Below are 26,968 nucleotides of genomic sequence, written 5' to 3'. Positions count from 1 at the left end.
TTGTTCTTCTCTCCTCCCCATCCCTTTTTCCTCATGTATCCTTGCAAGCTGGCAGGCAGGGACTGTCTTATCTTTTAATGTATGTAGGCCACTTAGAAAAAGGGTCATGATTATGATGAAGAAGCATTTAGGTTTGGCCTTTACTTATGTCAGACAATAAAGTGTCAAGCCTGATCTCCTGTACAAGGAAGGAGGAACGATGACACATCTTGAATTGTGGGCATGCCTGCCAAGGGGCTTGGTCTGCAGGCTCCAGGTGAGATTTTGCACGGTTACAGATGGCTCAGTGTTGAGTGAACCAGCCAAACCAGAAGATGCCTTGGATGCCAACTATTCCACAAGCCATTGAGCTCAGACTAAACAGGCAGGTCCCCTTTTCATGCAATGCACCTTTTGACAGGGAAGTGAAGATAAGGCCCCATGGTTCCTATAGTGGATGAGTGCACATTCACCCTCCCAGGCCTCTGCCCCTGCAAAGACAGAGCCTTCCTCCTGCTTTTTGATCTGGGCTTCCATGTGTATTGAACAGACTCTGCAACAGGTAGACCGCAAGTAGGCAACAGCCCTCTCTGCTCTTGAGCCTGTCCCCAGTAACTGGCTTCCAGTGGTAGGTTGCCCCTGAACATGGAACATTTAAAGCCCTAAACAGCCTCAGCCCTGTATACTTGAAGGAGCATCCCCATCATTGAGCCTGGACACTGAGGTCCAGTTCTGAGGGCCTTCTGGTGGTTCCCTCACTGCGAGAAGTGAAGTTGTAGGGAACTAGGCAGAGGGCCTTCTTAGTAGTGGCACCCACCCTGTGGAATGCCCTCCCATCAGATATCAAATAGATAAACAATTATATGATTTTCTGAATGCAGCCATGTTTGGGGAAGCTTTCAATGCTTGAAGTTTTGTTGTGTTCTTTTATATTCTGTTGAAAGCTGCCCAGAGTATCTGGGGCAACCCAGTCAGATGGGCAGGGTACAAAAAATTGATCATCATCATCATCATCATGGGCTTTCAGCTGTTGCTGTGCAGCCACCAATGATGTTTTATACACCATTGCATTGAATCCAAGGGCACCCATGAAGCTGTCATGAAGACCAATGTTGACGACAAAGGAATGGGCCACCCAGCCAGCTTCCAAAAACTTTACAGACTCCAATGCAGTCTTGTCCCACCAGGTCTATTCTTATCGCAGCAAGAATCCACATCTCTGCTGGGAATCAGACACCGAGTGTGTCTGGTTATGGTCCGTTTAAGCCACACATGACAGCAGTCACCCTGTTCTTTTGCAAAGACCACGGCAGGGGTAATAGGGGAGGGGGAATATTTATTTCGCACAAGGATTTGCCAACTGGATTCCCTCCACCCCAAGCTGTCTGACAGTCATGAACATTTTTACTGGCTTGTGAACGCATTTCAGGGGGCCTGGTAGCTGCCATTACATACCACATCACGAAGCACTGGATGTTCTCTAGCGTTCATGAGGGAGCCTCCATTCATTTCCCTGGAGGAGGGCAGCTTTTCATAGACTCCTCCTGCACACTTGGTTTTAGTCCCCATCACACCAAAGTGAAGATGGAAGGCACCGTAACATGAAAGAGTTCCTCTTGGGGCACACTGAATTCTACTCAGAGGAGATGCAGGTCTCACTTTTTCGGTCCTGGCCCATTCCACCTTCATAGGCGTGGCTTCCCCCAAAGAATCCTGGGAATTGTGGCTTGTTCTGGGAGCTATAGTGCCCTGAGAGTTAACAGCTCGCAGCACTCTTAACAAACTAGTCTCCAGGATTCTTGAGGAGAAGCTGTTTAAAGAGAACTTTAAATGGATAGCGTGGATGCAACCCCATTGAATGTAATTTAGTTGTATATAAACCTCTACACTTGCAATTAATTTTGGGGCCAATGCACGAAGAGTGTTGGGCTAGGACTGAGGAGACCCCAGGTATAGACCCACAACTCAGTCATGAAGCACATTGGGAAACCTAGGGGCAGTCACTTTCACTCAGTGTAACCCGCCTCACAGGGATGTTATAAGGATTAAAAAAATGAAGAGAATACCATATGCCACCTGGAATTCCTTGGAGAAAAATCAGGGGGTAAATGTAATTAATAAAGAATAAAACCCAAACATTTTATTTATTTATTTTATTAATTAGACATGTATCACCATCGTAAGATCTCATGGCGGTTCGCAAGATAAACATTCAAGGTAAAAGGTAAATATAGCTTGGGGCAGGGCCTGGATGAGGCCCTGATGTGTAGATTCAGAATACCACAGCTCTACAAGGTATACACCACAGCCTGCATCAGTCCTTGTTAAAATCCAGAGGGAGGAATCAAGGAGAAATGTTTAGGTCAGCAGTGAGACACACTAATCAAGAGGTGCAGATATTTAATTCTTACTGAATTCAAAATCTGGCACAATTTCAGTACTGTATCACATTTTTGGACCCCCCTTTCTGATGCTTCCTTGGAACATTACTCAGACCATAACTCCCTGTTCCCTGCTCTCCCCCCGCCATGCCTACATACCAAACCTCTCAATTAGTATGACTTTTTATGATCAGTTTTATTTGGTTACTTAAATAACATCTAACTTACCTTTCCACCCCAAAGAGTACTGACGGTGGTTACCAGTAAAACAGACCATAAAATATAAAAACCGTAAACATAAAACCAAACAAACTGGGGAATGTAGGAGAGGGAAAGATAGATGCTTAAAAACCATGCAGAGAGGCAGGGCCTAAGATTTTAATGGATGTTTGATGCGCCAATTGCGCTGCCTGCTGGCCACTCATGGAATTTATGACTGCTAAGAAGTGAGTGACTTTGGAAAACTCTGTAACTTACCAGCTGATCCTACGCAAGTTTATTCGAAAGTGAGCAGACATGCATAGAGTTCTAGCCGTAAAGTGTTAAAAAAAGATTTATTTTTTTAAAGGTAAGGACCTGCGTACCTTTATGATGCTGACACTTTTGTAAATGCATTTACAAGGACGTTCCTCAAAATGGGGACATCTTGGTGAATTTTAGCCAGGCAGACATTTGCTCCTAAATCATACTATGACAATTCATTTAGGTTTCTTTTTTTAAAAAAAAGTATTTCTGGAGTTTTCCCTCCATTTCCTGGTACATCAGATTTTGAGTCCCCTTGCTGTTTGGAATGGAAATTCATCTTGAAATGCCAGAAATAGCCCCAAGGTATTGGTATATACTCCTTTCTGTGAAAAGCTCTCCAAATCTAATGGTCAGCAAGCAAAGCCACACCTGGAAGAAGCAGGATATAATAATGCTTCCCTGGGGATTTGCTAGGAACCAGGAGTTTATGTACAATAGGAATTGCTGCGCCTGTTTACACGCAGCAGCAAAGAATGACTCCCATATATCAACAACTTGAGTGATTGTTTCCTTTGGGAGATGAAAACTTTGCTTTCTGTAAATGAAACAGTCCAAAGTCATAGAAATCATCTACGAAGGCAACCAGCTCTTAATATAGCAACTGTTAAAATTCTTACCAAAACAAGAGGAAGGTATTTTTCTTTTCTCTTTTGCAAGACTGTGGCACTCCAGTTATTGGTGAGCTCTCATCTGCCCCAATCAACATGGGCAATGGTCAAAACTGCACCCACCCTCTGGAATACCTTTCTACATGCTGTTTATAAGGCAGGGACAGTGGCAAGCTTTAAGCACCACATGATAACTAACTGGTACAAACTGGTGTGGGAAACAGTTCTCTTAGAAAGACTGACAAACAGATTAAGGACGTGCCGGGGACAAAATAAGAAAAACAATTTTACTTCTGTCTGGTTTGATTTCATAATGTATGCTATGCCAGTGTCCCAGAAAATGAACAACCCCCTCCTCCTGCCATCTGGTTAATTTAGCTGCAATCTCTTTTTAACAGTATCTCAACTCCTCTCACATATTATAGCCTTCTTACCTGCAATGCAGTAAGAAACGCAGTTGTCAATGCTGATACCATTTCACAATAGGGAAAAACCACTACCACAACTTTCTGGGAAAACTCAGATACTGGAAAGGCTACTATATCATAGCTACATGGATGTTTGTAATTATATGTTTTGTATTCTACCAAAACTTTGTATCTCAATGTCCTAAGTCAATATTTTGGATAATGCGTTATCCATGTGCTCTCGTATACAGTGGTACTTCAGGTTACAAACACCGGCGTGGTGGCAACGGGAGGCCCCATTAGCTCAAGTGGTACCTCAGGTTAAGAACGGTTTCAGGTTAAGAATGGACATCTGGAATGAATTAAGTTTGTAACCAGAGGTACCACTGTATGCAAGTTATTTCACCATTTTGTTTATTCTATTTATAGGGAAATAAAATTAAAAAGAAAGCAAAAACACACGCCTGCTCTCCACCAGGGACTCCAATTTTACTCAACCCACAGGCTATTAATTGGTCTAATCATTTGCTTAAACAATGTTTCAATTTTATTTTCTATTTTTATTCCCCACAGAGGTTTCCATAGATTAAAACCCCAGTGCATAGAACAGGAAAGGGATCATCCTTTGGATCATCTGACTTGAAAATCACCATGTTTTTTGGAAACCTTGGTCCCCAACCCAAAGAATTACTTAAAGTGGGTGGAGGTGGTATGTATTTACCACGCTGAAGAAAAATGTTGGTTCCCATCTTCTAAACATCTCCCACTGCATCAGAAGTTGCATTTGAAATTTTGCAGAATTTCCAAAGGAGCTTGCAATGTGATATTTGCAGGGTGGCATGGAAAGATGGTGTTACTATTTAAGAAGTGCAGGTTAGAAGCCGCTTTCGATGCATGGAGCTCACACAGGACAGTTCTTTGGATTATTCCAGGGAGGGGTGGCTCTTCAGAGATGGTTCAACTACAACTCCCACCATCCCTGCCCATTAGCTATACAGGTTGGGACTGATGGGAATTGGAGTCCCAACAACATCTGGAGGGTCACATGTTCCCTATCCTAGGAGTAGGTGGCTAACTCTGAATACAACTTAGTTTAATTACAACTTAAGAGTTAGCTACACTTGTTATTTGGAATGGGTCTCCTCTGTATAGGATGAGAACCCCGGATGCAGGCCATAAGCTCCAGTAGTATAATATGACGAACAGCAGTGGCTCAGAGACACAGCAACTGCTTTACACTCAGAAGGACCCAGGTTTGAGTCTAGGCACCTCTAAGCGGGACTGGAAAAGGAACGTCCTGAAATCCCAGAGAGCTGCTGCCAGTCAGTGTTGATAACACTGAGGTAGATGGACCAATGGTCTGAGTCTGTATAAGGCAGCTTCCTACATTCCTAGTGCTCAAGCTCTTGGTAAAAAAAGAAGGGAAGGGAAGAGGCATTTTCCCATTGTGTTGGTTTCTTTCAAACTGTTGCAGGGCATCAATATAATTGCTTTTAGCTTTTGTTTTCCTAAGGCAAAAAAGGGGGGGTTGCAAAAAAGAGAAGGCAGAACAGGCTGTGGGATTTTGCCCAGAAAGCAACTCTACAACCTTGAAAAGGTTTTCTTTAATTCTTTCTGAAAGGTCTGCCTCTCTTGGGGCATCATAATGGGCTTAAAATATACTTAAGAGTACATCCTGGAGCTATGAAAAATATTTCCAACTCTTGTATTTTCTTTTTCAAAGAAAGAGAACATCGCAATGCTTATTTTGACTTTTTGCCTAAGATTGGCTGCAAAAGAGCTTCTGTTTAGAAAAAAAGGTTCAGCCACAATCCCACCAGTTTTTCAGGAAACAAAGCAACATACAATTAGAGAGGGAGGGGAAATCCAAGAGATTAGTTTTATTCTGTAAAAGGCATTTGTGCACATGCGTTCTAAATGTACTCTTCACATCAACTCTTCCCCACAGAGCATCCTTTCTTAACCTCGTGCTCGCCAGGTTTGACTATGTTTCCCATCAGCCCCAGCTAGCATGGCTGATGGTCAGGGATGATGGGACTTGTAGTCCAGCAACACAAGGTCCCCTATTCCTCATTTTGAAAGCAGCATTCTCTACTGCCTGGAAGAGACAGAAGAATGCCTCTATTCAGGAGAGGCATTCCCCTCTTTCATAAGGGAATGGGGAACCTGCAGCCCTCCAAATATTGTGGGACTCTCACTTCCATCAGCGCCAGCCAGCGTGGCCTAATAGTCAGGGATGATGGGAGCTCTAATGCAGTAGCAAGCCACCCCTAGTTGTACCCAACTATCAAGTATTATAATTCATATCTGAATGCAGCGAAATAGTAAATGGATATAAAGGGAGCAACAGCAGAGAGCTGGGCAGATGCGCATAATTTTGCTTCATCAAGCAATACCATGGCCAAATAGAATTTGCACAAAGTGGTCCAAATGGTTTCTCCAAAGAATGTATGTTTACATGGTTAATTCAAAGTGGTTTAAACTGATTTATACCAGCAGAAGTACAAGGTGTCAAGAGAAGTGATATGCTAGAAGGGACCTCTCCATCTCTGACTGTGGTGATGGGGCGTATCACATCTTTGCATGCTCCACCATCTTTAAAAACTGAGAGAAAACACCTCCCTGTCAGCATAAAGCTAGCAAACAGGGAATGGGCTGGGTAAGAACTATTCTTGACATGCTAGCTCTCTACTTAAGGGAACATGTAGAGACGGCAGACTCATAGGTTCTGCCATGTAGACCAAGCCCTGACATTGCCCCCCTGCTGAGGATTCTGGGTAATGTAGCTTTGAGTAGCTTGGGGAGAATCCATGGCCCTCCAGATTTCCTAGACTACAGCTCCTATCATCCTTGAGTGCTGGCCATGCTAACTGGGACTGATGGGAGTTGGAGTCCAACATCTGGAGTAGCTAAAATAATCTGTTCTAAAGCCTCAGCATTCATTAAAATACCAGTTATTTTTGTGAAGACTCGGGGTCCCTGTCCAAAGAAGTAGCCTCCAAGATCGATAAGATCACCCAACCATGAAAACCCTTCAAGCACGCTGCATCCCATTGTTGTTCCCAGATCTGCACCTGCTTGTCCATTCAGCTTCACCTGGGCCTGCTTCCTGTTTTGCTCAGCTGGCTCCTGGCGAGTTCTACTCTCAGTGGACTGCTGTGGAGGCTTAAGCCCTGTAGAGCCACAACAGCAGCATCAGCTGTGGCTTTATCACTGTAAGTGAGAAACGCCCTGTGTTGTCCTCCTTGCCATGTCAGTCTTGCAGGGGTTGCGTGGCACTGTCTCAGGGCATCCTTTAACTCGCCCACTCTGGTCCCTTGAGGAATGCTGCCCACATACACAGCGACAGGGGCATCAGGGAGGGGAGAGCTGTCTGGTGACGCCCCACCTTCTGGACTTGCTTGGGACAGGCTGGCCTGATCCTGGAAACTGCTACTTTCAGGTCTGCTCTTCTTGGCAACTCTCACTGGCTTGCCAGGAGCTGGAACATCTCGCTGTTCATCCTTGAGGGAAACATCCTTGCCTTCTTGTTTCTCTCTGTGGCGAAGGTTCTTGAGGACCGGGATCTTCCCCAGCATTTCGTGACTGATCTAAAGCATGGAGAAGAGTTAGTTCCCCTGTTCCTTAAATCGAACCCAAACTTCAAAACTCAAGACCAGGCAATCACACAGTTCTGCCAGTAGCATCAGATGACGTAAGAGATACACAAAGCACACATAGCATCTGTGAAGACTAAGCTGCTGCAGAGAAATACTACCCATTTCACCAATGTTGGCTATATACCGTATATTACAGCACATTGTCCTGACAGACTTGCCAGGCATGATCCAGTGCTGTGCTGGATCCTTCCTCCACAACTTTCCCCATTGGCTCCCCCATTCTAGGTGGCTAGAGCTGTGATGGGGGGCAGGAGGAGAGCACTGTTCATGTTAATAACACTTATAACCTGTTTTTCCTTTGGTACACTCAGAGACCTTTCATTCTGGCTCTGATCTAGTCTGCACAATAGCATTTACAAGTCCATTACTTGCAAAAAATTATACAGTTTCTCTTCACCCTTCACTTTAGTTATGATTTAGATTGTAAGCTCTTTCAGAGAGAAGAACCCATCTCCCCGCCCCCTTTTGCTTGAGAAACTCTGATTAAAATAGCAAGAGATAAATGTGCAGTTTAAAATGTAAACAGTACAAAAACACCATTCATACCTGGCCTTTTCTCCAAAGAAACTCAAGGTGGTGGATACGCAACACCCTTAAAAAAATCCTCACAACAATCCTATGAGGTAGGGTTAGGTTGAGAAGCAGCAACTGCCCCAAGGTCACCCAGTGAATTTCATGGTTGAGTGGGAACTTGAACCCAGGGCATTTAACTTCTAGCCCGACACACCACCTTCCCAAACCTGTGGCCCTCCAGACGTTGTTGAACTACAGCTCCCATCATTCCCTCACTGTTGGATCTGCTGCCTGGGAGCTGATGGGTGGTTTGAGTCCAGCAACTTTGGGGGAGTATCGCGTTGGCTTCCCCTGCTCTAACCACTATACAACACTGGCTTTTGACTAATAAAAGCAGCGCTCCCAGGCAAATTATTAGCGGCATAAAAAAAAGGAGCTTCCAGCCAATTGCTGGACAATGTCACTGCTTGAATAGCATCTCTGCCGATTCCAGAGAAAGCATTTTCAGCTGTGCAAACTGCCCTTTGGAGAGTATTTGGTGACGTCATATGCAAAGCACACCAAACTGGCTAGGAACAGTGTTTTTTATTTGCTCTGTTTCTCCTGGAGCCCCGATTTAGAACCTCCTGTTGGTTTTCGTCAAATTTCCTCGCGGAATGCACAAACACGCTGCTAAATGGTCCAAAGAGAGTTGTTCTCCCTCCAGACCCACTTTCACATCACTGATCACTCCTGGACCCAATGCAAATAAATGCCTCTTGAGTCAAATCCAACTCCTCTCTCTATGTATTTGGAGTCTTTATTTAGCTAAGTCATAACAGCAAAAGAGGAGGGTGGGATCCTTGTTCAAGACATGGGAATCATTTGCCTCCCCGCTCTCTCTTGAAGACAACTCCTAACTTCAGGCAGGGTTGGGGGGAGTATCCTCTGCCTGCTACGATGTTCGGTCCAAGCAGCCATACCTTCAACCATTCCCAGCATTAGCAGAAGCAATGATGAAAAACCAAGCAAAATATATACATAGAGAGCAGAATAAGTCTAATTTTCATAAGAAGAGTCTGTTGGATCAAGCCAATAGCCCATCTAGTCCAGCATCCTGTTCTCACAGGATGCCAACCAGATGCCTGTGGGAAACCGGCAAGCAGAACCCGAGCGCAAGAGCACTCTCCCCTTCTGTGGTTTCCAGCATCTGGTATTCGGAGGCACTACTGCCTCTGACTGTGGAAGCAGAGTATTGACATCATGGCTAGTAGCCAACACTAGCCTGATCCTCCATGAATTTGTCCAGTCCTCTTTTAAAGCCAGCCAGGTTGGTGGCCATCACTGCTTCCTGTGGGAACAAGTTCCAAAGTTCAGCTATACGCTGCAATAATAATAATAATAATAATAATAATAATAATAATAATAATAATAATTTTTTATTTGTACCCATCTGGCTGGGTTTCCCCAGCCACTCTGGGCAGCTTCCAGCAAAGATTAAAAATACAACAAAGATTAAAAATAAGAAGTCCTTTTATCTGTCCTGAATCTTCCAGCGACCGGCTTCATTTGATGTCCACGAGTTCTAGTGTTAGGAGTTCTCCCCATTGCTTTGATGGCTCCCATATCTAGTGTCAGGATGCAACCTCCATAAATAACTTCCTCAGCCATCTCTGGCTCCCCCACTTCTAATCGCAAGCAAGATCTGCCTAGCTCTGGCAAAGGCCGCCCTCCCTCCCACCACCCAGGAACTCTTTCATCTCTTGTGTTGCCTTTCACACTCCTGCAGACAGGATTGGTCTGCAGGGAAGACTGTATATCAAAAACTCTGTTATCTAGGGGAGAGAGAGAGAGAGATTAAAGCCTGTGATCTACCTTGGGACAAAGGTTGTGCTTCCTTCATCCTGCCATCTGTTCGCAAAGGCAGATTTGGGTTGTAATCTTCCTAGTTAGCTCAGCAATTGCAGCATTTCTGGACAACTAAATTTGGAGTTGTTGTGGGGGGGGCACCACAACAGTTGCCATGGGAGAGCAAAGACATAAGGAGAATGAATAGATATTCCCCACCCACCCCACAAAAATCCCCACCGCAAACAAAAGGAGAAATACGTTTTACATTTTGGGGAGAATGGGGCTAAGAGAGAAGTTTTCATCCCTATCTCAATAAAGCTTCTGGGTGCAGTTGATGGAAACCTCAGGAGGGGAGGCTGCTCTTGCACTTGCACTGGACGATTCGGCCGAATGTTGGAAGATTCAAGGGAAATAAAATTAAATACTTCTTCATGTAGTGCATAGTTAAACTATGGAACTCACTCCCACAGGAAGCAGCGATGGCCACCAATTTGGATGACTTTCAAAGAGGATTGGACAAATTTGTGCAGCAGAAGGCTTTCAATGGCTGCTAGTCGCAATGGCTATGTTTTGTGTCCACTGTCAGAGGCCCTGTACTGCGGAATACCAGGTCCTGGGGTACAAAACTGGGGAGAGCGCTCTTGTGCTTGAATCCTGCTTGTGGGTTTCTCACAGGCATTTGGCCAACTACCGTGAGAACAGGATGCTGGGCTAGACCTTTGGTCTGATTGCTTTCTGACGTGTTACTTTTGCTGCAACCATTTTTGGTTCTGCAACAAACCACTTGCAGGGCTATGCAGCAGTAAAGACAGGCTGAAATACTTTTAAACAAACAAGTAAATAAAAAGAAATCTGCAGGCTCCCCTCCCCATCCCTCAGTGCTTTTGTTATGAAGTAATGAACACAACAGTGGAGGCTGGTTCATTAAGCTGAATGGGGCTCTGACCCACCAGCTTCAAGCCTGCCTTCTTACTTACAACCAATCAGTGGTGCCCATCATTGGCTCCACCTACAGTTGGTTTCCCTGCCTTCCGCCCCACCAGAGCGAATGGGCACCACAGCAACACACCTGAGCCAATCAGCCTGAAGATTCAAACTGAGATGTTTCTTGTTCCCACCCCAATCTGCCTCCAATATTCCTGAGCTGCTCTCTATTCCTAGACATCCTGGCAGTATTTAACAATGAAAACAAACAGATTCAGACAAGAATGTACAATGTTTAAAAAACTTTGGAATGGCAAACAGGGTGGGGGGGGGATGGAGGATTAGCTGCAACGCTTTTTCAGTTATGAGATGGTATGATAATGATTCTTCCCATACTTCAAATTATAAACAACTAGTATAAATAAATAGCAATAACTTAAAATTTTAACAGAATTACTCAGGCAACTTCCCCACCTACATTAACGAATTTATAAGTATTATATATATATCAGGATAATAATTATTATTCTGATGCATTTTTTTGTAGATTCGTATGATTGTATGAATAGATAAACCGCTCACTGTCTCTGGTTGAATTATTTGTCGTTCTGTTATTTGTCTTCTAATATTGTGCTTCTTCCTCCTATTTATTTTTCGTCTCAAATTTTGTATGAATGCAAACATCAAATCAATTTTTAAAAACCACACATTGATATACTTTATAAAACAACAACAGACCCATACATCTGTCTATATACTAGCTTTATTCTTGGTGGGTGGTAAAAATAACAGCCCACCTTAAATATGGAAAGTCACACTCCCCCCTGCCCCCCCCACATAGGGCTATCTTTGCTTCCTCTAGTCCAGCCTTCTGCTACCAAATTAAATTACCGTATTTTTCGCTCTATAACACGCACCCGACCATAACACACACGTAGTTTTTAGAGGAGGAAAATCCGTAGGCATGCCACCTGTAGGCATTCCCTCCATAACACAGAGAGACATTTCCCCTTACTTTTTAGGAGGAAAAAAGTGAGTGTTATGGTGCAAAAAATACGGTAAATAATAGACTGTACCCAGTGTTTTTCCTTTTCAGAGCTGAAATCAGAAGATGTGACTAATTCAGGCCCATTCATTTGAATGGGTCTAATCTGCATAGGATGACCATTGCATCTAACCTACTAGCCCTACGCCTCAGACTGTGATGTTAATAGTTAGTTGTTGTCACCAACAACCTATTCATTTATAGCACATCTAATGCAAATTCTGCAAGACACTTGAAATGCCTCTCTAGCATCCCAGCGAACTGCTGATTGCAGAACAGGCCACCTACCTTGTGCCAGAGGATCCCTTGTGGCTTGGGGTGGTTGCACCCAGTCTTGATTATTCTCGTTGGGGTAAGGATGTAATCCACAGTTAGGTCATGGTTGCCCAGCAGATCTTCTGGTATGTCAACCACCTATATTAAGGAGGAGGAAAAATATCATCAGTCCATAGGTGGCTTTCAAAGCAGAGCCCTTTAGCACCATAAAGAAGGCAAGGAGAGCCTGCTGGATCAGGCCAATGGCCCACCTAGGTCAGCATCCTGTTCTCACAGTGGCCAACCAGATGCCTACAGGAAACTCTCAAACAGGACTAGCACAAGAGCTAGTCTGTTTCATTGACTATGCAAAAGCCTTTGACTGTGTCAACCACAGCAAACTATGGCAAGTTCTTAAAGAAATGGGAGTGCCTGATCACCTCATCTGTCTCCTGAGAAATCTCTATGTGGGACAAGAAGCTACAGTTAGAACTGGATATGGAACAACTGATTGGTTCAAAATTGGAAAAGGAGTACGGCAAGGCTGTATATTGTCTCCCTGCTTATTTAACTTATATGCAGAATTCATCATACGAAAGGCTGGGCTGGATGAATCCCAAGCTGGAATTAAGATCGCCGGAAGAAATATCAACAACCTCAGATATGCAGATGACACAGATGGCAGAAAGTGAGGAGGAATTAAAGAACCTTTTAATGAGGGTGAAAGAGGAGAGCGCAAAATATGGTCTGAAGCTCAACATCAAAAAAACATCATGGCCATTGGTCCCATCACCTCCTGGCAAATAGAAGGGGAAGAAATGGAGGCAGTAAGAGATTTTACTTTCTTGGGCTCCATGATCACTGCAGATGGTGACAGCGGTCACGAAATTAAAAGACGCCTGCTTCTTGGGAGAAAAGCAATGACAAACCTAGACAGCATCTTAAAAAGTAGAGACATCACCTTGCCAACAAAGGTCCGTATAGTTAAAGCTATGGTTTTCCCAGTAGTGATGTATGGAAGTGAGAGCTGGACCATAAAGAAGGCTGATCGCCGAAGAATTGATGCTTTTGAATTATGGTGCTGGAGGAGACTCTTGAGAGTCCCATGGACTGCAAGAAGATCAAACCTATCCACTCTGAAGGAAATCAGCCCTGAGTGCTCACTGGAAGGACAGATCGTGAAGCTGGGGCTCCAATACTTTGGCCACCTCATGAGAAGAGAAGACTCCCTGGAAAAGACCCTGATGTTGGGAAAGATGGAGGGCACAAGGAGAAGGGGACGACAGAGGACAAGATGGTTGGACAGTGTTCTTGAAGCTACAAACATGAGTCTGACCAAACTGCGGGAGGCAGTGGAAGACAGGAGTGCCTGGCGTGCTCTGGTCCATGGGGTCACGAAGAGTCGGACACGACTAAACAACAAAAACACAAGAGCGCTTTCCCCTCCTGCCATTTTCCAGCAACTGGTATTCAGAAGCCTCTGACTGTGGAGGCAAAGCATACTCATCACAGCTCTAGCAGCCATTAACCACTTATCCACCATGAATTTGTCTAATCCTCTTTCAAAGCCATTCTAGTTGGTGATCATCATTGCCTCCTGCAGGAGTGAGTTCCATCCAGAGAACAGAAGAAATACGGCAGCCAGAGCAAATAGCTCAGCTGAAATTTAAATCCATTGCCTGCCTCATCACAGAGGCTCATGATCTCCTCTAGTTTTTGCTTCCACAGTTGATCTTGCGTCCAAATATTTTTCCTTTACAAAGAAATTATTGAATTTGGGAAATCAGCAGGCTTCTGGGGAGGGCAATATTTGGTGCTTCGCTTATCTCGTTTCCCCTGACCACGATCTGAAGGGGCAGAGTTTAATTCTGCAAAGTGCTTACTTTGCATACCACACAGAAATGACCAAATTTGTTTCCTAGCTCAGATCTTGCCCAGTGCCCAGGAAGCCTCACCCTGCCAGGTAGCGAGTCACCCCAGTTCCATGCAGCTGTTGTTACCTGGCAGTCATGAACGGCTGTGACAACTACTGTGTCCTCTCTTACAGCTCCCATGGAGGCCATCATTGCATACTCCAGGTCTGCAAAGCCTTCCCCTTTCCCGATTCGGAAGCCTGCAGTGAGAAAGTGAGAGACTACAAGAAGAAACAACCACAGGGATGCATTGTATATATACCTGTATATAAGCAGGAATTGCCTGCTGGATTAGGCCAAGGGCCCATCCAGGCCAGTACTCTGTTTTCACAGAGACTTACCAGATGCCTCTATTGGCAAGCCTACAAGAACGACCTGAGAACTCTCCCCTCCTGTGGTTTCCAGCAACTGGTGTTCAGAAGCCTATGCCCAAGGAGGCAGAACATAGCCATTGTGGCTAGTAGCTATTGGTAGCCTTCTCCTCTGTGTATTTATCCAGTCCTCTTTTAAATCTGTCCAAGTTGGTGGCAATCACTGCTGCCTGTGGCAGAGAGTTCCATAGTTACCGGACTAAATCTGTAAGTTTGGCTCATCATAGGTGCTTTTGTTTATTATTTCATTCACCCTTCAGCTAAATCTACAAGGATTCTTCTGAAGAAAAGCCAATACACTTGCTTTTTTTCTAGATGATGCAGCCAGTGTCAGAAAAGGGATTCTGTGGCAGACCTTGGGTTCTCAAATTTCAGCGGTGCCCCATGCGGTGCTAAAATTCAGCACTGCCCGACTCTCGTGCACCATTCTACCACATTGTTATGGCACCCCCTGCAGCACAAAACCCAGTGTGGCCGCCTCTAAAACCACCCCTGCAGGATTTATCTTTGCTGGAGTCAGAGAGAAAAGTACCTTTTTCTAAGAGGAAGTCTGCCACCTACAGTCCTGGAAAATCATTACACTCTCTCTCTCTTCTCTAGTCATAAATTTAGCTGTACAAATGTGGTGAGTGATGCCACCCGGATTGGTAGGGCAGAGCAATAGTAGGTGGAGCCAGAACCAATGATAGGCAGGCCCAGAGCCAATGAGAGGCAGACTCAACTAATTCCAGTTTTGTCCCCATCCTCCTCCCTTCTGAGTTCTACAAGGGCAACACTGAGACTGAGGAGGAGGATGCCACTCCCTGGACTGAGGGGAGACTGAGGTTGGTTGGGCAGTATCCCATTTGCTCTTCTTGTCCAGCCTCCACTGCAGCTTATCTAACCAAAACAGCATGACTCACCCTCAGGAGGAAGGTCTCGGCAGGCTAGAGATAACTCCAGGGTTTGGAAAAGTGCAAGGAAATAGGTAGTGTGTGATGGGGGAGACCCTGAGAGGGCAAAAATTCGCCATTTGAGCCCAATGAGAACCGAGCATATTCGGTGGGCATGGACTACTGCAGGGGGAATGGAAAATTGGGAGGAAGGGTGAGGGAATTGGAATTGAATAGCTTGAACAGAACCACTGCACAGTGTGGGCCCAACCTGGAAAACTAATTGCCTTTTTTATTTATGATGAGGTCTGTATAGTTCAACAAATTCTCACAGGAGCCAGCTTGGATGGCTATAAAAGAGGACTGAACAAATTCATGCAGGATACATGATCAATGGCTGCTAGCCATGATGGTTACGCCCTGTCCTCTACAGCGAGAGGCAGCAATGCTTGCTTGGGTCCTGCTTGCAGGCTTTCCAACTGAGGCACCTGATTGGCCATTATGAGAACCAGGAAGATGGATTAGATGGGCCACTGACCTGATCCAGGTAGCTCTTCTAGTGTTCTGAAAGGTATAGGTAAAGGGCCACCTGACCATTAGGTCCAGTCGTGGCTGACTCTGGGGTTGCGGCGCTCATCTCGCTTTATGGGCTGAGGGAGCCGGCGTACAGCTTTCAGGTCATGTGGCCAGCATGACTAAGCTGCTTCTGGTGAACCACAGCAGCGCACGGAAACGTCGTTTACCTTCCCGCTGGAGCGGTACCTATTTATCTACTTGCACTTTGACATGCTAGGTTGGCAGGAGCAGGGACCGAGCAATGGGAGCTCACCCTGTCGCGGGGATTCGAACCGCTAACCTTCTGATCGGCAAGTCCTAGGCTCTGTGGTTTAACCCACAGTGCCATTATAGTAAAAATTCACATTTTTACATTATGGTAAAAATTCAGCTGCTGACTTTCATTCAAAATTAAAACTTTGACGTTACACAAAAGTAGCCTTGCATCTAGCCAAGATACTGATGCTCCACTGGCTTCCAAATATGACCACCTTTTGTGGTTGGTAGACATTCCTTGTTGCAAACCATGACTCAAGGACCATGCAGGCTGGTCTTGTTAGGGTGAATGGGGCACTGTTCTAGCAACCTTGGCCTGCCCTCAGCCAGTCCCTACCTGCCTGCCTTCTCACAACCTTTCTGGGAGTGCTGCAGCCTATCAGCTTCCCCGTTTGTTAAGTCTCAGTATTGCCCTTGTAGAACCCAGCCGGCAGGAGGAGGATGGGACAAAACTAGAATTAGTGGGCTCTTCCTGCTATTGGCTCTGGCACCACCTACTGTCAACCTCCCTGCCTTCGACTCTACAGCTCCCAATGGGCACCAGTCACAAGTGCTCAAAGACCGTGATCTTACACTGTGGTCTTTTCAGACCCGTGACCCACCTTTGCATGTAAAAGACCCCACATGTTCAATCCCCGGCATCACCAGGAAGGTCTGGGAATGTCTTCTGTCTGTAACCCTGCAGAGCTGCTGCCAGTCAGTGTAGACAAGACTGAGTTAGATGGACCATACTTGATATGAAACTGCTTCCTATGTTGCTATCCAACTTGGGCGTAAACTGCCTTGGTATATGGGGCCTCTGATCTCAAGTATAATGACTAATATGAACATAAGAAAAGCCTTGCTGGATCATATCAATGGTGTGGGCCACCTTGTCCATCTTCCCAACTGGACACTTCCAGGAAGCTCATAAGCAGGGCAGGAAGCAACAGCCCTCCCTCACTATCTTCCCACCCACCAACTGATACTCAGTGGAGTGTACAGTACCACTAAACATGGAGGTTCTATTCCATTTAGATAATCTGCCCAGGTTTAGCTGTCTGGAATTTGTTTCAGCAGCTTCCCTCTGGCTGAAGTTCCCAGCCACATGGTTTTCTGCCATGTACCTTTCTCAGAAACAGCCACAGATCCTACCACAACCAGGTCCACGTGGACCTTTGCGTCTAGTCCGACAGGTATGCTGTAATCCCGAACACCCTGAAAAAGAAAAGAAAGAGAGAGAGGAGGAAGAGAAGAGTGCTTGCTCACCGTCAGCCTGAATTGCTCCCTTCTCCCTCCCCCTTGCAAACTCCCCCAACCACTAAACAACAGTCTATTGAGAGAGAACAGAAGCCTCCTCTATCCAGCACAGCCGGTCCTGCTCTCTTCTTGGAAGCCAGCCAAGTTGTTCTTCTGGGACTCTCAAGCAATTGGGAACGTCAGCTTGGAGGAAATCCCATCCTAAACCCAATTTCAGAAATGCCAGGTTTTCCGTTCTGCTGCTGACCTGAACGTGCTCATTCTCAAACAAAGGAGCTTCAAAGGAGGTCTCCAGCTCAAGGCTGCCGAAGGACAACTTAATCAGGCAGTTCAGTTCTGTCACCTGCAACTGCCATTGCGATCATGGATTTCTGTTCCACTGGAGTTGTGTTACTATCAGTTTCTGCCACGGCGGATGATCATCTTGCTTACATTTAAACTTATAGTGGAATTGTTCACATCCACATTGTATGTATAAAGCACTATCCTGCCATTTTAACAGCCATGGGGAACCTTGGGAACTATCGTTTGTGCTGGCCTCACAGAGTGGTGATCTCACAGAGCTATAGTTCCCACACCCTCAACAAGCTACAGTTCCCAGGATTCTCCAAGACTGTTAAAATGTATAGTGTGAATGTGACCATAATCAGAGCCTGCATTTTTTACATTTAATTCCATTTGACAGCATTGCCTATATGAATATACACCAATATATGTATGTATATATGTACATGTATGTGAATCTATTAACTAACTACTTACTAAGTAATGTGGGTGGCACTGTGGGTTAAAGCACAGAGCCTAGGACTTGCAGATCAGAAGGTTGACGGTTTGAATCCCCATGACGGGGTGACCTGTTGCTCGGTCCCTGCTCCTGCCAACCTAGCAGTTTGAAAGCACAAAGTGCAAGTGGACAAATAGGTACCGCTCCGGCGGGAAGGTAAACAGCGTTTCCATGTGCTGCTCTGGTTCACCAGAAGCGGCTTAGTCATGCTGGCCACATGACCCAGAAGCTGTACACTGGCTCCCTCGGCCAATAAAGCGAGATGAGCACCGCAACCCCAGAGTCGTCACAACTGGACCTAATGGTCAGGGGTCCCTTTACCTTTAACTAAGTAATGCTTTAGTTATTAATAATATTTTGACTATATTTATATCTCACCTTTTACTCCAAGGAGCACAAGGTGGTGTACATGGTTCTGTCCCTCCCTATCTTATCCTCACAACAACCCTGTGAGGTAGCTAAGGCTGAGAGACAGTGACTGCCTCAAAGCCACCCAGTGAGCTTCATGGCCGATTGGGGAACTGAATCCTGGTCTCCCAGGTCCTAGTCCCCTGAGGTTAAACACACTACATGCACCTGACAAAGTGGATTTTAGCCCACGAAAGCTTATGCCATGGGATAAATCTGTGGCTTTTTAAAAGGCATTGCAACAAGATCCTGTGTTTGTTTGTTTTTCTGCAACAGATTAACACAGGCACTCCTCTGGAAAATATATCCCATAACGCCTGCCTGCTTTTGGCATTCCAACACTGGAGGGCGCCAAAACCCCACTTTACGACCTACAAGACAGCAACAAGCCATTCCTTATAGGGGATGCTGTTGATTTGGCCTGGAATGGTAGAAATGCTTTGCAGTCTGGACATAGCAATACAAAAAAATCAAGAAAGCAAGGAAACAGAAACATCTAGCAAACTTAATCACTTTTCAACCGCCTTCTAGCTAGTCCCATTGATGCTCAGCAGTCTTTTTGAAGCACAGTAGAAATCAATTAACCAAAAAAAACCCCTGTTATTGCTTCCTCCTCCCTGCCATTCTTACTTGAGAGGTGGCACATTTTCTTAGCATTTCTTTGGTTGCTCCAGGGGGAGGGATGATCCTGTTGAACAGCCCCATCCGCAGGCGTGGGGTTGGCACCAAGAGAGCTTTCCTGGCCTGGGAGAAGAAGAGACAGGGGGTGTTCACACAAAAATGAGCCTACAAAATCGCCCCTCAGAGCAAAAGTCTGGTTACCTGCAGCGCAGCCAGCCGGATTCCCTCCAGAGGTTTGTCAGGATCCACCTTGACCTCCCTGGCTTTATCAAAGACATCCCATGCTTGGGTGGAGCCGCTCATCTCGAAAGATCCCTGTGCCAGGGAGAAAGTGGGGAAAGCAGCATACTCACTTCCAGAGCTAAAAAGCGGGCATTCTTCTGGGGGGCATCAGGGTTGACTTTAACAGTCCTGGCACTTTGGAACTCCTGCAAATCAGGAAGCCTTGCGGAAGCACTTGGTGCATCCTGTTTTGGTAAGATATCTCTCGTAAGAAGCGACATGTGGAAGAGGCTTAGCCCTTAGGATCATGAGAAGCTGCTTTCTACCAAGTCAGTCCATCTAGATCCGTATTGTCGACAGCAGCCTTTCACCCCCAGATGTTGTCGGACTACAACTCCCATCTTCCCTAGCTAGCTGGACCAGTGGTCAGGGATGATGGGAGTTGTAGTGCAACACCTGTGGACTCAAGGTTGAAAAAGACTGGTCTACAGTGGCTCTCCAGGGTTTCAGCCCTGCATGCTGGGGACTGAACCTGAGACTTCCTGCATGCAAAGTAGATGTTCTGATCACTGAGCTATAGCCCTTAGAACAGGGCGGTCCAACTTCTCATCCCAAGTGGACCGCGAGATTACTTTGACACACAACCCGTGGGCTGCACACTGCCTTGTCACACAGTAGGGTGGGGGGAGCAAGGCCAAAATTTGATGACCCCACAATCCTCACGCTGCCTTCCCAAAGCTGAATAAGAAAGGCTCTAGGCCAGGGGTAGGCAACCTAAGGTCCGGGAGCCGGATGCAGCCCAATCGCCTTCTAAATCTGGCCCGCAGACAGTCTGCGAGTCAGCTTGTTTTTACATGAGTCGAATGTGTCCTTTTATTTAAAATGCATCTCTCGGTTATTCGTGGGGCCTGCCTGGTGTTTTTACATGAGTAGAATGTGTGCTTTTATTTAAAATGCATCTCTGGGTTATTTGTGGGGCATAGGAATTTGTTCATACTTTTTTTCCAAATTTAGTCTGGCCGACCACAAGGTCTGAGGGACGGTGGACCAGACAACGGCTGAAAAGGGTTGCTGACCCCTGGTCTAGGCTTTGGGAAGGAGATGCATGGGTCTGGCAGGGTCCTGGAGACTTTCCACCTTCTTCCCAAAGCTGGAAAAAGCACTAAATACGCTTTGGGAAGCAGGTGGGAGGACTCTAGGACCCTGTCAGAACCCTCATGCCTCCCAAAGCCTACTGCCTCACTTACCTGGCTTTGGGAAGGCATCATAAGGGCTGTGGGAGGGGCATCAAATGTTGCAAAGGGCCACCCCAAAAGGCCTCAAGGGCCGCATGCAGAAGCCAAATGAAATTTGCAGGTGATACCGGATGCCTTCTTACTCAATAAACTCACTGTCAGTATTTCGTCAAAACCTGTCCCAAGCATTGACAGCCTTCCTCTGTAGGAATAAGCAGGAATGTGTTCCAATAGATGTTGTGTGTTTTAATTTTCACCTGGAGGCCATGCTATCATACCTTGAAATTGGGAATCCGGTGATGGACAGGTCTTGGGAAATCAGCCAAGTTATTTGCTTCCATGTAGTCCCAAATTTTATGGCGGATGTCCCACTTGGAAACTCCTTGCAATAAAGAAGAGAACGTAAGAGTCAGGATGGATTCACACTGGCATTTTCCACATAAGCCTGGACAAAATCCAAATGCTAGACATATTCAGAGCAGACCCTTGAGAAGTCCACTGATTTCAACAGGTCTACTCTAGGTATGAGGGACGCGGGTGGCGCTGTGGGTTAAACCACAGGGCCTAGGAGTTGCCGATCAGAAGGTGGGTGGTTCGAATCCCCATGACGGGGTGAGCTCCCATTGCTCGGTCCCTGCTCCTGCTAACCTTGCAGTTCGAAAGCACGTTAAAGTGCAAGTAGATAAATAGGTACCGCTCCGGTGGGAAGGTAAACGGCGTTTCCGTGCACTGCTCTGGTTCGCCAGAAGAGGCTTAGTCATGCTGGCCACATGACCCGGAAGCTGTACGCCAGCTCCCTCAGCCAATAAAGCGAGATGAGCACTGCAACCCCAGAGTCAGTCATGACTGGACCTAATGGTCAGGGGTCCCTTTACCTTTACTCTAGGTATACCTTATAGTGCAAGCACAACCATTTCTACTTAGAAGCAAGTCCTCTTGAATTCCCTGAGGCTCAGTTCCGAGAAAGTGGGGTTTGGATTGCAGCCTTAATCAAGTATTTATTTATTCTGTTTATATTTAATAAATTAGAAGCATTCTTTTTTTTAACAGTTTCCAAGGCCCCTTCAGAATCTAGATCAGTCTAGATGGTGGGGAATGGGCTCAGTGGGAAGAGCATCTGCTTTGCATGCAGAAGGCCCCAGGTAGGGTTGGGAATGTTCCCTGGAGAGCTGCTGCCAGTCAGTGTAGACAGTACAGAGCTAGACGGACCAATGGTCTGATCCGGTATAAGGCAGTTTGATATGTTCCTATGCAGAATGCACAGAAACCTGCACCCAGCTTCCTCCCTTCCCTCAGCACCTCTGTGGTTGATTTAGTTGCGATTGAAAAGGCACACGAGTGCCCCAACCCCCAGTTTAGCACGAGGAGACCACCTGCACCTAGAGCAGTGGTAAGAGCAAGCCTTCTTCCTGGCTTAGTTTCCCAAGTAGGAGGCAAACAGAGCGGGAGCTAGTTGGCTAGTGAGCCAGGTGTTTACAGAATAAGGCAGCATGTTGGACAGCCAGATATTGAGATGGAGGGACTGAATGCACCCCTGAACCGCAGGGCCTAGTTTCCTGGCTCACCTCCCTTCATAGTAGAACTCAGGGCTGGCACCCAAGGTGGATGGCAAACTGGTGCCCCACCCCCCGCCAGGGAAGAAGGAGTGAATGAAGAGCTATTATCAAGAACGGGGTGGGGTGGGGAGAGAAAGATCGACACTGGGATTTGCCACCCCTGTGGATCCTGCCGCCTGAGGGAGTTGCCTCCCTTGAATAGCTGTCAACTTTTCCCTTTTCTTGCGAGGAATCCTATTCGGAATAAGGGAATTTCCTTTAAAAAGGGGGGGGGGGACGTTGACAGCTATGCTCCCTTGGCCTCATAGGTGGGCCGGTCCTGGCAGAACCAACTACCAGAGCTCCAGTTCTGCCCCATGCACCCCACTTGCCACATAGGAACAAGGGATCAGAATGCTCCTTAACCGGCACGACTTGGATTCTGTTTCGGGGCTGCCTCAGCAGCTGATGCCCAAATCGGCCACCTTTTGCACATCGGAAGTGCCAAGGATTGGCATTCTGCGTGCAAAGCATGCGCTTTGCCAGGAAGGTCCTTGCCCCACTTCGTAAAGACCAGCGTCCCCTTCATTACCGGGGCTGCCCATTTGCTGCGCGACCTCCATGCCTGCCCCGGAGTGGCCGAGTCAGCCCAGACAGTTACATTGTCGCTCCTCCTCCAGCTGCCGTTCGCTCCACGTGCTGACACGGACTACGGCAGCCCAGAAGGGACAGGACTGAGCGAGGAAGAAGACACCGTAGTCCGCAGCTCCTCCGGCGACCGCTGCACGCTTACCTGCGCGCAGTTCGGCAAGCGCAAAGGGTGCGTTGCAAGCTGCAGAGTCTGGATGTTTCATTTACTACCGCCCGGAGAAAATGAAAGAAACTTTAAAAGGTCCAGCAATGGCACCTAGGTACTGCAGTCAATAAAGGATGAGAAATTTGCAGTTAAAAGTGCATAGAGGTGAAAACAATGCTCCTGAAGCCAAAGCAAAAAACCCCTTCCTTTATTACTCACTAATGTTCTTTCCAACAGACTAAGTAGGGTTACCCCTATAGAATTTTCAATAAACTGGGTTGTTGTTGTTGTTGTTTAGTTGTTTAGTCGTGTCCGACTCTTCGTGACCGCATGGACCAGAGCACGCCAGGTACTCCTGTCTTCCACTGCCTCCGCAGGCTGGTCAAACTCATGTTCGTAGCTTCAAGAACACTGTCCGAGCATCTCGTCCTCTGTCGTCCCCTTCTCCTTGTGCCCTCCATCTTTCCCAACATCAGGGTCTTTTCCAGGGAGTCTTCTCTTCTCATGAGGTGGCCAAAGTATTGGAGCCTCAGCTTCAGGATCTGTCCTTCCAGGGAGCACACAGGGCTGATTTCCTTAAGAATGGATACGTTCGATCTTCTTGCAGTCCATGGGACTCTCAAGAGTCTCCTCCAACACCATAATTCAAAAGCGTCAATTCTTCGAAGACCAGCCTTCTTTATGGTCCAGCTCTCACTTCCATACATCACTACTGGGAAAAATAAACTGAGTACTTTAGGGTAATTATTTGTTTACTTTGAATTTATAGCTTGATCCCCTTCGCGCTCGTTTACTTGGAAATACATTTGTCAAGGATGAATGATGCTCGCTTCCAGCCTTTAAAGTTCAGATGTTGCTCTCTATGGTTTCATTCTTTCTTTCTTAACAAAAGTATGTGCAATGTCGCTTTTTTCAAGTTACATTTTCTAGGAACAGAGAGCGAGTGATAGGTGCAAGGAAAGATGCATAGCGCAATCATATATATGCTTACTCAGAACTAGGTCCAGGGGTGCTAACTTGAATAAAATATTGGGGGCGCGCACACACCATTTGTACGGGAATTCTCATCAATTGGGGTGAGGGGCTTGCCCCCTCAAATATTTTTTTGGGAGGGGGCGAAGTGACCTCGGCCCCTAGGAGTTGGTTCTTATGAGTAAGTCCTATACCGTCCAATGGGTGTTACTGTACTGTACAGGCAGAGATACGTTCTACAATGTGTGCGCTGCTGTTATTGACCCACAAGGTGTCGCTGTCTCCATTCCACAGGCGGGAGGTTTTTCCAGGGCAACGTCAATTCACTCTTTTAGACAATGGAGGGCAGCAAACTCCAGCTCGTGAGCTTGGCGCGAATGCCTTTAGATGATGCTCCAAAGCAACAGGCGTTATAACTGTTGTCTTTTCCGACAAACATATCCCCGAAGACTGCAGCAATGGGAAAGTTTAAAAGGGGATGAAGGAAGCGATCTATGTAAAGGTAAATGGCACTCTACCCATGCAACATCCGTTGAATTTATTTAAATTTATTTAAATTAGATAAGTCCGAAGAAGCGTTCTGTGTACCTGGGAAGATTGCTTCGAGGATTTTAAAGACGCATCGGAGCAGTAAAGCTTATCCCTCCCGTTCCAATCACTCCTATTTTACGATAAAGCGATTATCTTAATTTCCGAAGGAGTAAATCTGAAATACAAAACATTGTTTGGATAGTTTATTTAAAGGTGCGTGGGATTTATTTATTTCCCTTTCCCTCTTTTTGTTTGCTTGCTTGTTTTTGTGGGAATCTATGAATAATTTTCTTTTTTCTTTTTTTCTTTGGTAACTCAGTTAAATAGTCTTGGAACTTCAGAAACAGGGTAGAAGAACGGAAAGCAGGAGCAATCATTCCAAAAATAGATGGGAAATCTCCCCGTCTCTTTTAATTTCAATTTCTTTTAAAATACTGGCTAGCGCGTCTGTTTTTCAGAAATAAGAAGGTTGAGATTTCCCGTTACTGTGTATCCAGTTTGTCTGCATTGCCTGTCAAATCCGTGACATGCTTTTCACATATTCAGTTACATTCCGAGGGAAATTGGGAAACTGGATTTAATTGTAACAGCGTGATGGATTAAACAGAACAGAATTTGGAAGAGGGCGTTTCAAGAATATTTGAAACCTCATCATGTCTTAATTTCAAATTTCCTTAGCAATTTTATTTCTTTTCTTCTTACCAGGCGTGTTTTGGGTGTTCTTATTTGAAGGGCTTCCATGAAATCTCAGGACCATGAAATCTCACGACAACAAACAAATACTGATATATTCCCTCCACCTCAAGTCATTTATCCATCCTTTCACAAAACAGCTGGCTACAAGACCAGTGTGTTCCAAAAAAAGAGAGTATTTATATCCCCCTCCCTCTAAAAAAAGAATACAGATTCAGAATCTCTAGAAATACTTCAAAGGATAGGGATATTTTTCTTGTATATATTTTTTTTGCTTAATATGGTCGGTATTTTGAACCTCTCTCCTTTTCAAATAAATAAATTCCCAAATGGGCCTCCTAACAGTACAAAAGATCTTGTACTAGCTATCAATACCTTGGAATCTTTCTCCCAAGATCCTAGAGGCTTGCCATCATTATTATTTTAGAAGCACAGAAAATCAATGGATTGAAATCAGTCACATCAAGTCAGATAGAAGCTTGGGGCGGCAAAAGGAGCCGTCGACACTTACAGGTCTTTTATCAGTTTGGAAATGTTCTGCCTCACTTTCTAGCCTCACACTTACCTAGGAATAAAGCCCCCCTCCATCGTAGTGGGATTAAAAAAATACCCGCCTAGGAATTGCACCGTAAAACATTCCGGTGAGCACTTCACCCGTCCCCGGAGTCATATCATTCATTTTAAAAATCGCAGCAGAAACTTTGTGGGAAAAGCACATTTAAACCGGGGTGGGGAGGAAGGAAGCAAGCCTAAAGGAGTTTGGATATGGTTTAAACATCGAAATTGACTGTCAGATTTTTAATAATAATAAGAATAATAATGGAATTGGAAGTGAAGGAATAAAATATAATTGTTTTCCTCTCCTCTCCACCCCGTTTGCAATTGCTTTGCACAGCGGAGCGTCCCGACCCGGGAAATTGGGGGGGGGGGGAATCACACCTAGGTTGCGGGCTCGCGTCCCTAATTAACCAAGCCTAATTGCCTCTAATGGAATAATTAGAGGGTCGAATTGGGCGGCGGGGAGGGGGCGTCGTAAGTCTACCAAAATCCCTTTCAAGCCATCTTTTTAAAGAAACTGAATATCTAAATTGATGCACATTAGCTGTGGAGTCGTTAAGCACTCTCGACGCGCGAGAAATCTCAACTGAAATCTACACAATTTCATTCGAAGCAAGAGCCTCGGTGGTAAAAAGAAAAAGAAAAGAAAAAAAGAGCGGGGGAAGCACTTTCCTTGGAACTTAATCTCAGGTATTTAGGACCGAGGTGTTAAATGAAGTTAGGACGGAGGTGTCAAGTAATTCTATTTTTTAAAAAACAACTTTGCTTTTTCCTTTGCAGTGCAAATCGATTTGGCGCATCGGGTGCAGGGGAGCGAACAAATCCCCTGCGCTGTCTTAAGCGCCCTTTAAAATTTAAGAAAGTAGCCTAGACTGGCGCTCAGGCATTGTTATCGTTGGTGTAGGATGAGGAGAGATTTCATTTTTTAAAAAAAAGTCAAACGACCCTGAAAAGGAAAATTTGCTTCATATAGGAGATTTGCCAGTGCGGGGAAATATTTTAGAACAGTAGCCTTTTCGGAGATGGTGGCTCCACTCTTTAAAATAGATGGAATTAAATTAAGAACGCGAATGCCTTTGCGCAACGGCTTCTGATTCGGCTTTAAACCGAATCAGACCTCGGATCCCACCGATCGCACCTCTCCCACCCGGCACCCACCCTACTCCTCGCGCTCCAGAATCGCCCCAGTTCCACCCGCGAAGGCGGACGCCAGAAGCCACCCCGAACTTCGCCGCGCTTCCCGGAGCCCCGCCGCGTCCTG

At 45.8% G+C, this 26,968-nt stretch overlaps 1 protein-coding gene across 4 annotated transcripts; it reads right to left on the bottom strand.

Moving 5' to 3' along the window:
• Nucleotides 1-5,760: 5,760 nt before the first annotated feature.
• MTHFSD (methenyltetrahydrofolate synthetase domain containing) lies at nt 5,761-22,847 on the bottom strand. 4 transcript variants are annotated; one of them, XM_081924089.1, is made up of 8 exons: nt 22,750-22,847; nt 20,901-21,004; nt 19,367-19,480; nt 19,175-19,288; nt 17,220-17,310; nt 14,127-14,239; nt 12,160-12,285; nt 5,761-7,490 (listed from the first exon to the last, which is right to left on the bottom strand). In XM_081924089.1, exons 1-8 carry the CDS (start codon nt 22,778-22,780, stop codon nt 6,993-6,995), a joined length of 1,191 nt encoding a protein of 396 aa, XP_081780215.1. In that variant the 5' UTR covers nt 22,781-22,847; the 3' UTR covers nt 5,761-6,992. The 4 variants fall into 4 exon arrangements, with proteins under 4 accessions (XP_081780215.1, XP_081780214.1, XP_081780213.1 ...); XM_081924088.1 differs by lacking the exon at nt 19,367-19,480 and adding an exon at nt 19,519-19,632 and having other exon boundaries at nt 22,643-22,793; XM_081924087.1 differs by having other exon boundaries at nt 22,643-22,793.
• Between the last annotated feature and the right edge of the window lie 4,121 nt (nt 22,848-26,968).

The sequence above is a fragment of the Podarcis melisellensis genome, assembly GCF_964234715.1.
Source record: "Podarcis melisellensis genome assembly, chromosome: 8".
Taxonomy (NCBI): Eukaryota; Metazoa; Chordata; class Lepidosauria; order Squamata; family Lacertidae; genus Podarcis; species Podarcis melisellensis.
The sequence above is the reverse complement of the archived record's forward strand: the minus strand, read 5'-3'. Positions and strand labels throughout refer to the sequence as shown.

Coding starts and splice junctions, on each gene's coding strand:
- MTHFSD (XM_081924088.1), bottom strand. CDS start 22,691: ATGCTTTGCACGCAGAATGCCAATCCTTGGCACTTCCGATGTGCAAAA. Junction 19,633..20,900: donor ACCGGATTCCCAATTTCAAG/GTATGATAGCAT, acceptor TTACCAAAACAG/GATGCACCAAGTGCTTCCGC. Junction 14,240..17,219: donor TGTGGCTGTTTCTGAGAAAG/GTACATGGCAGA, acceptor TTCTCACTGCAG/GCTTCCGAATCGGGAAAGGG.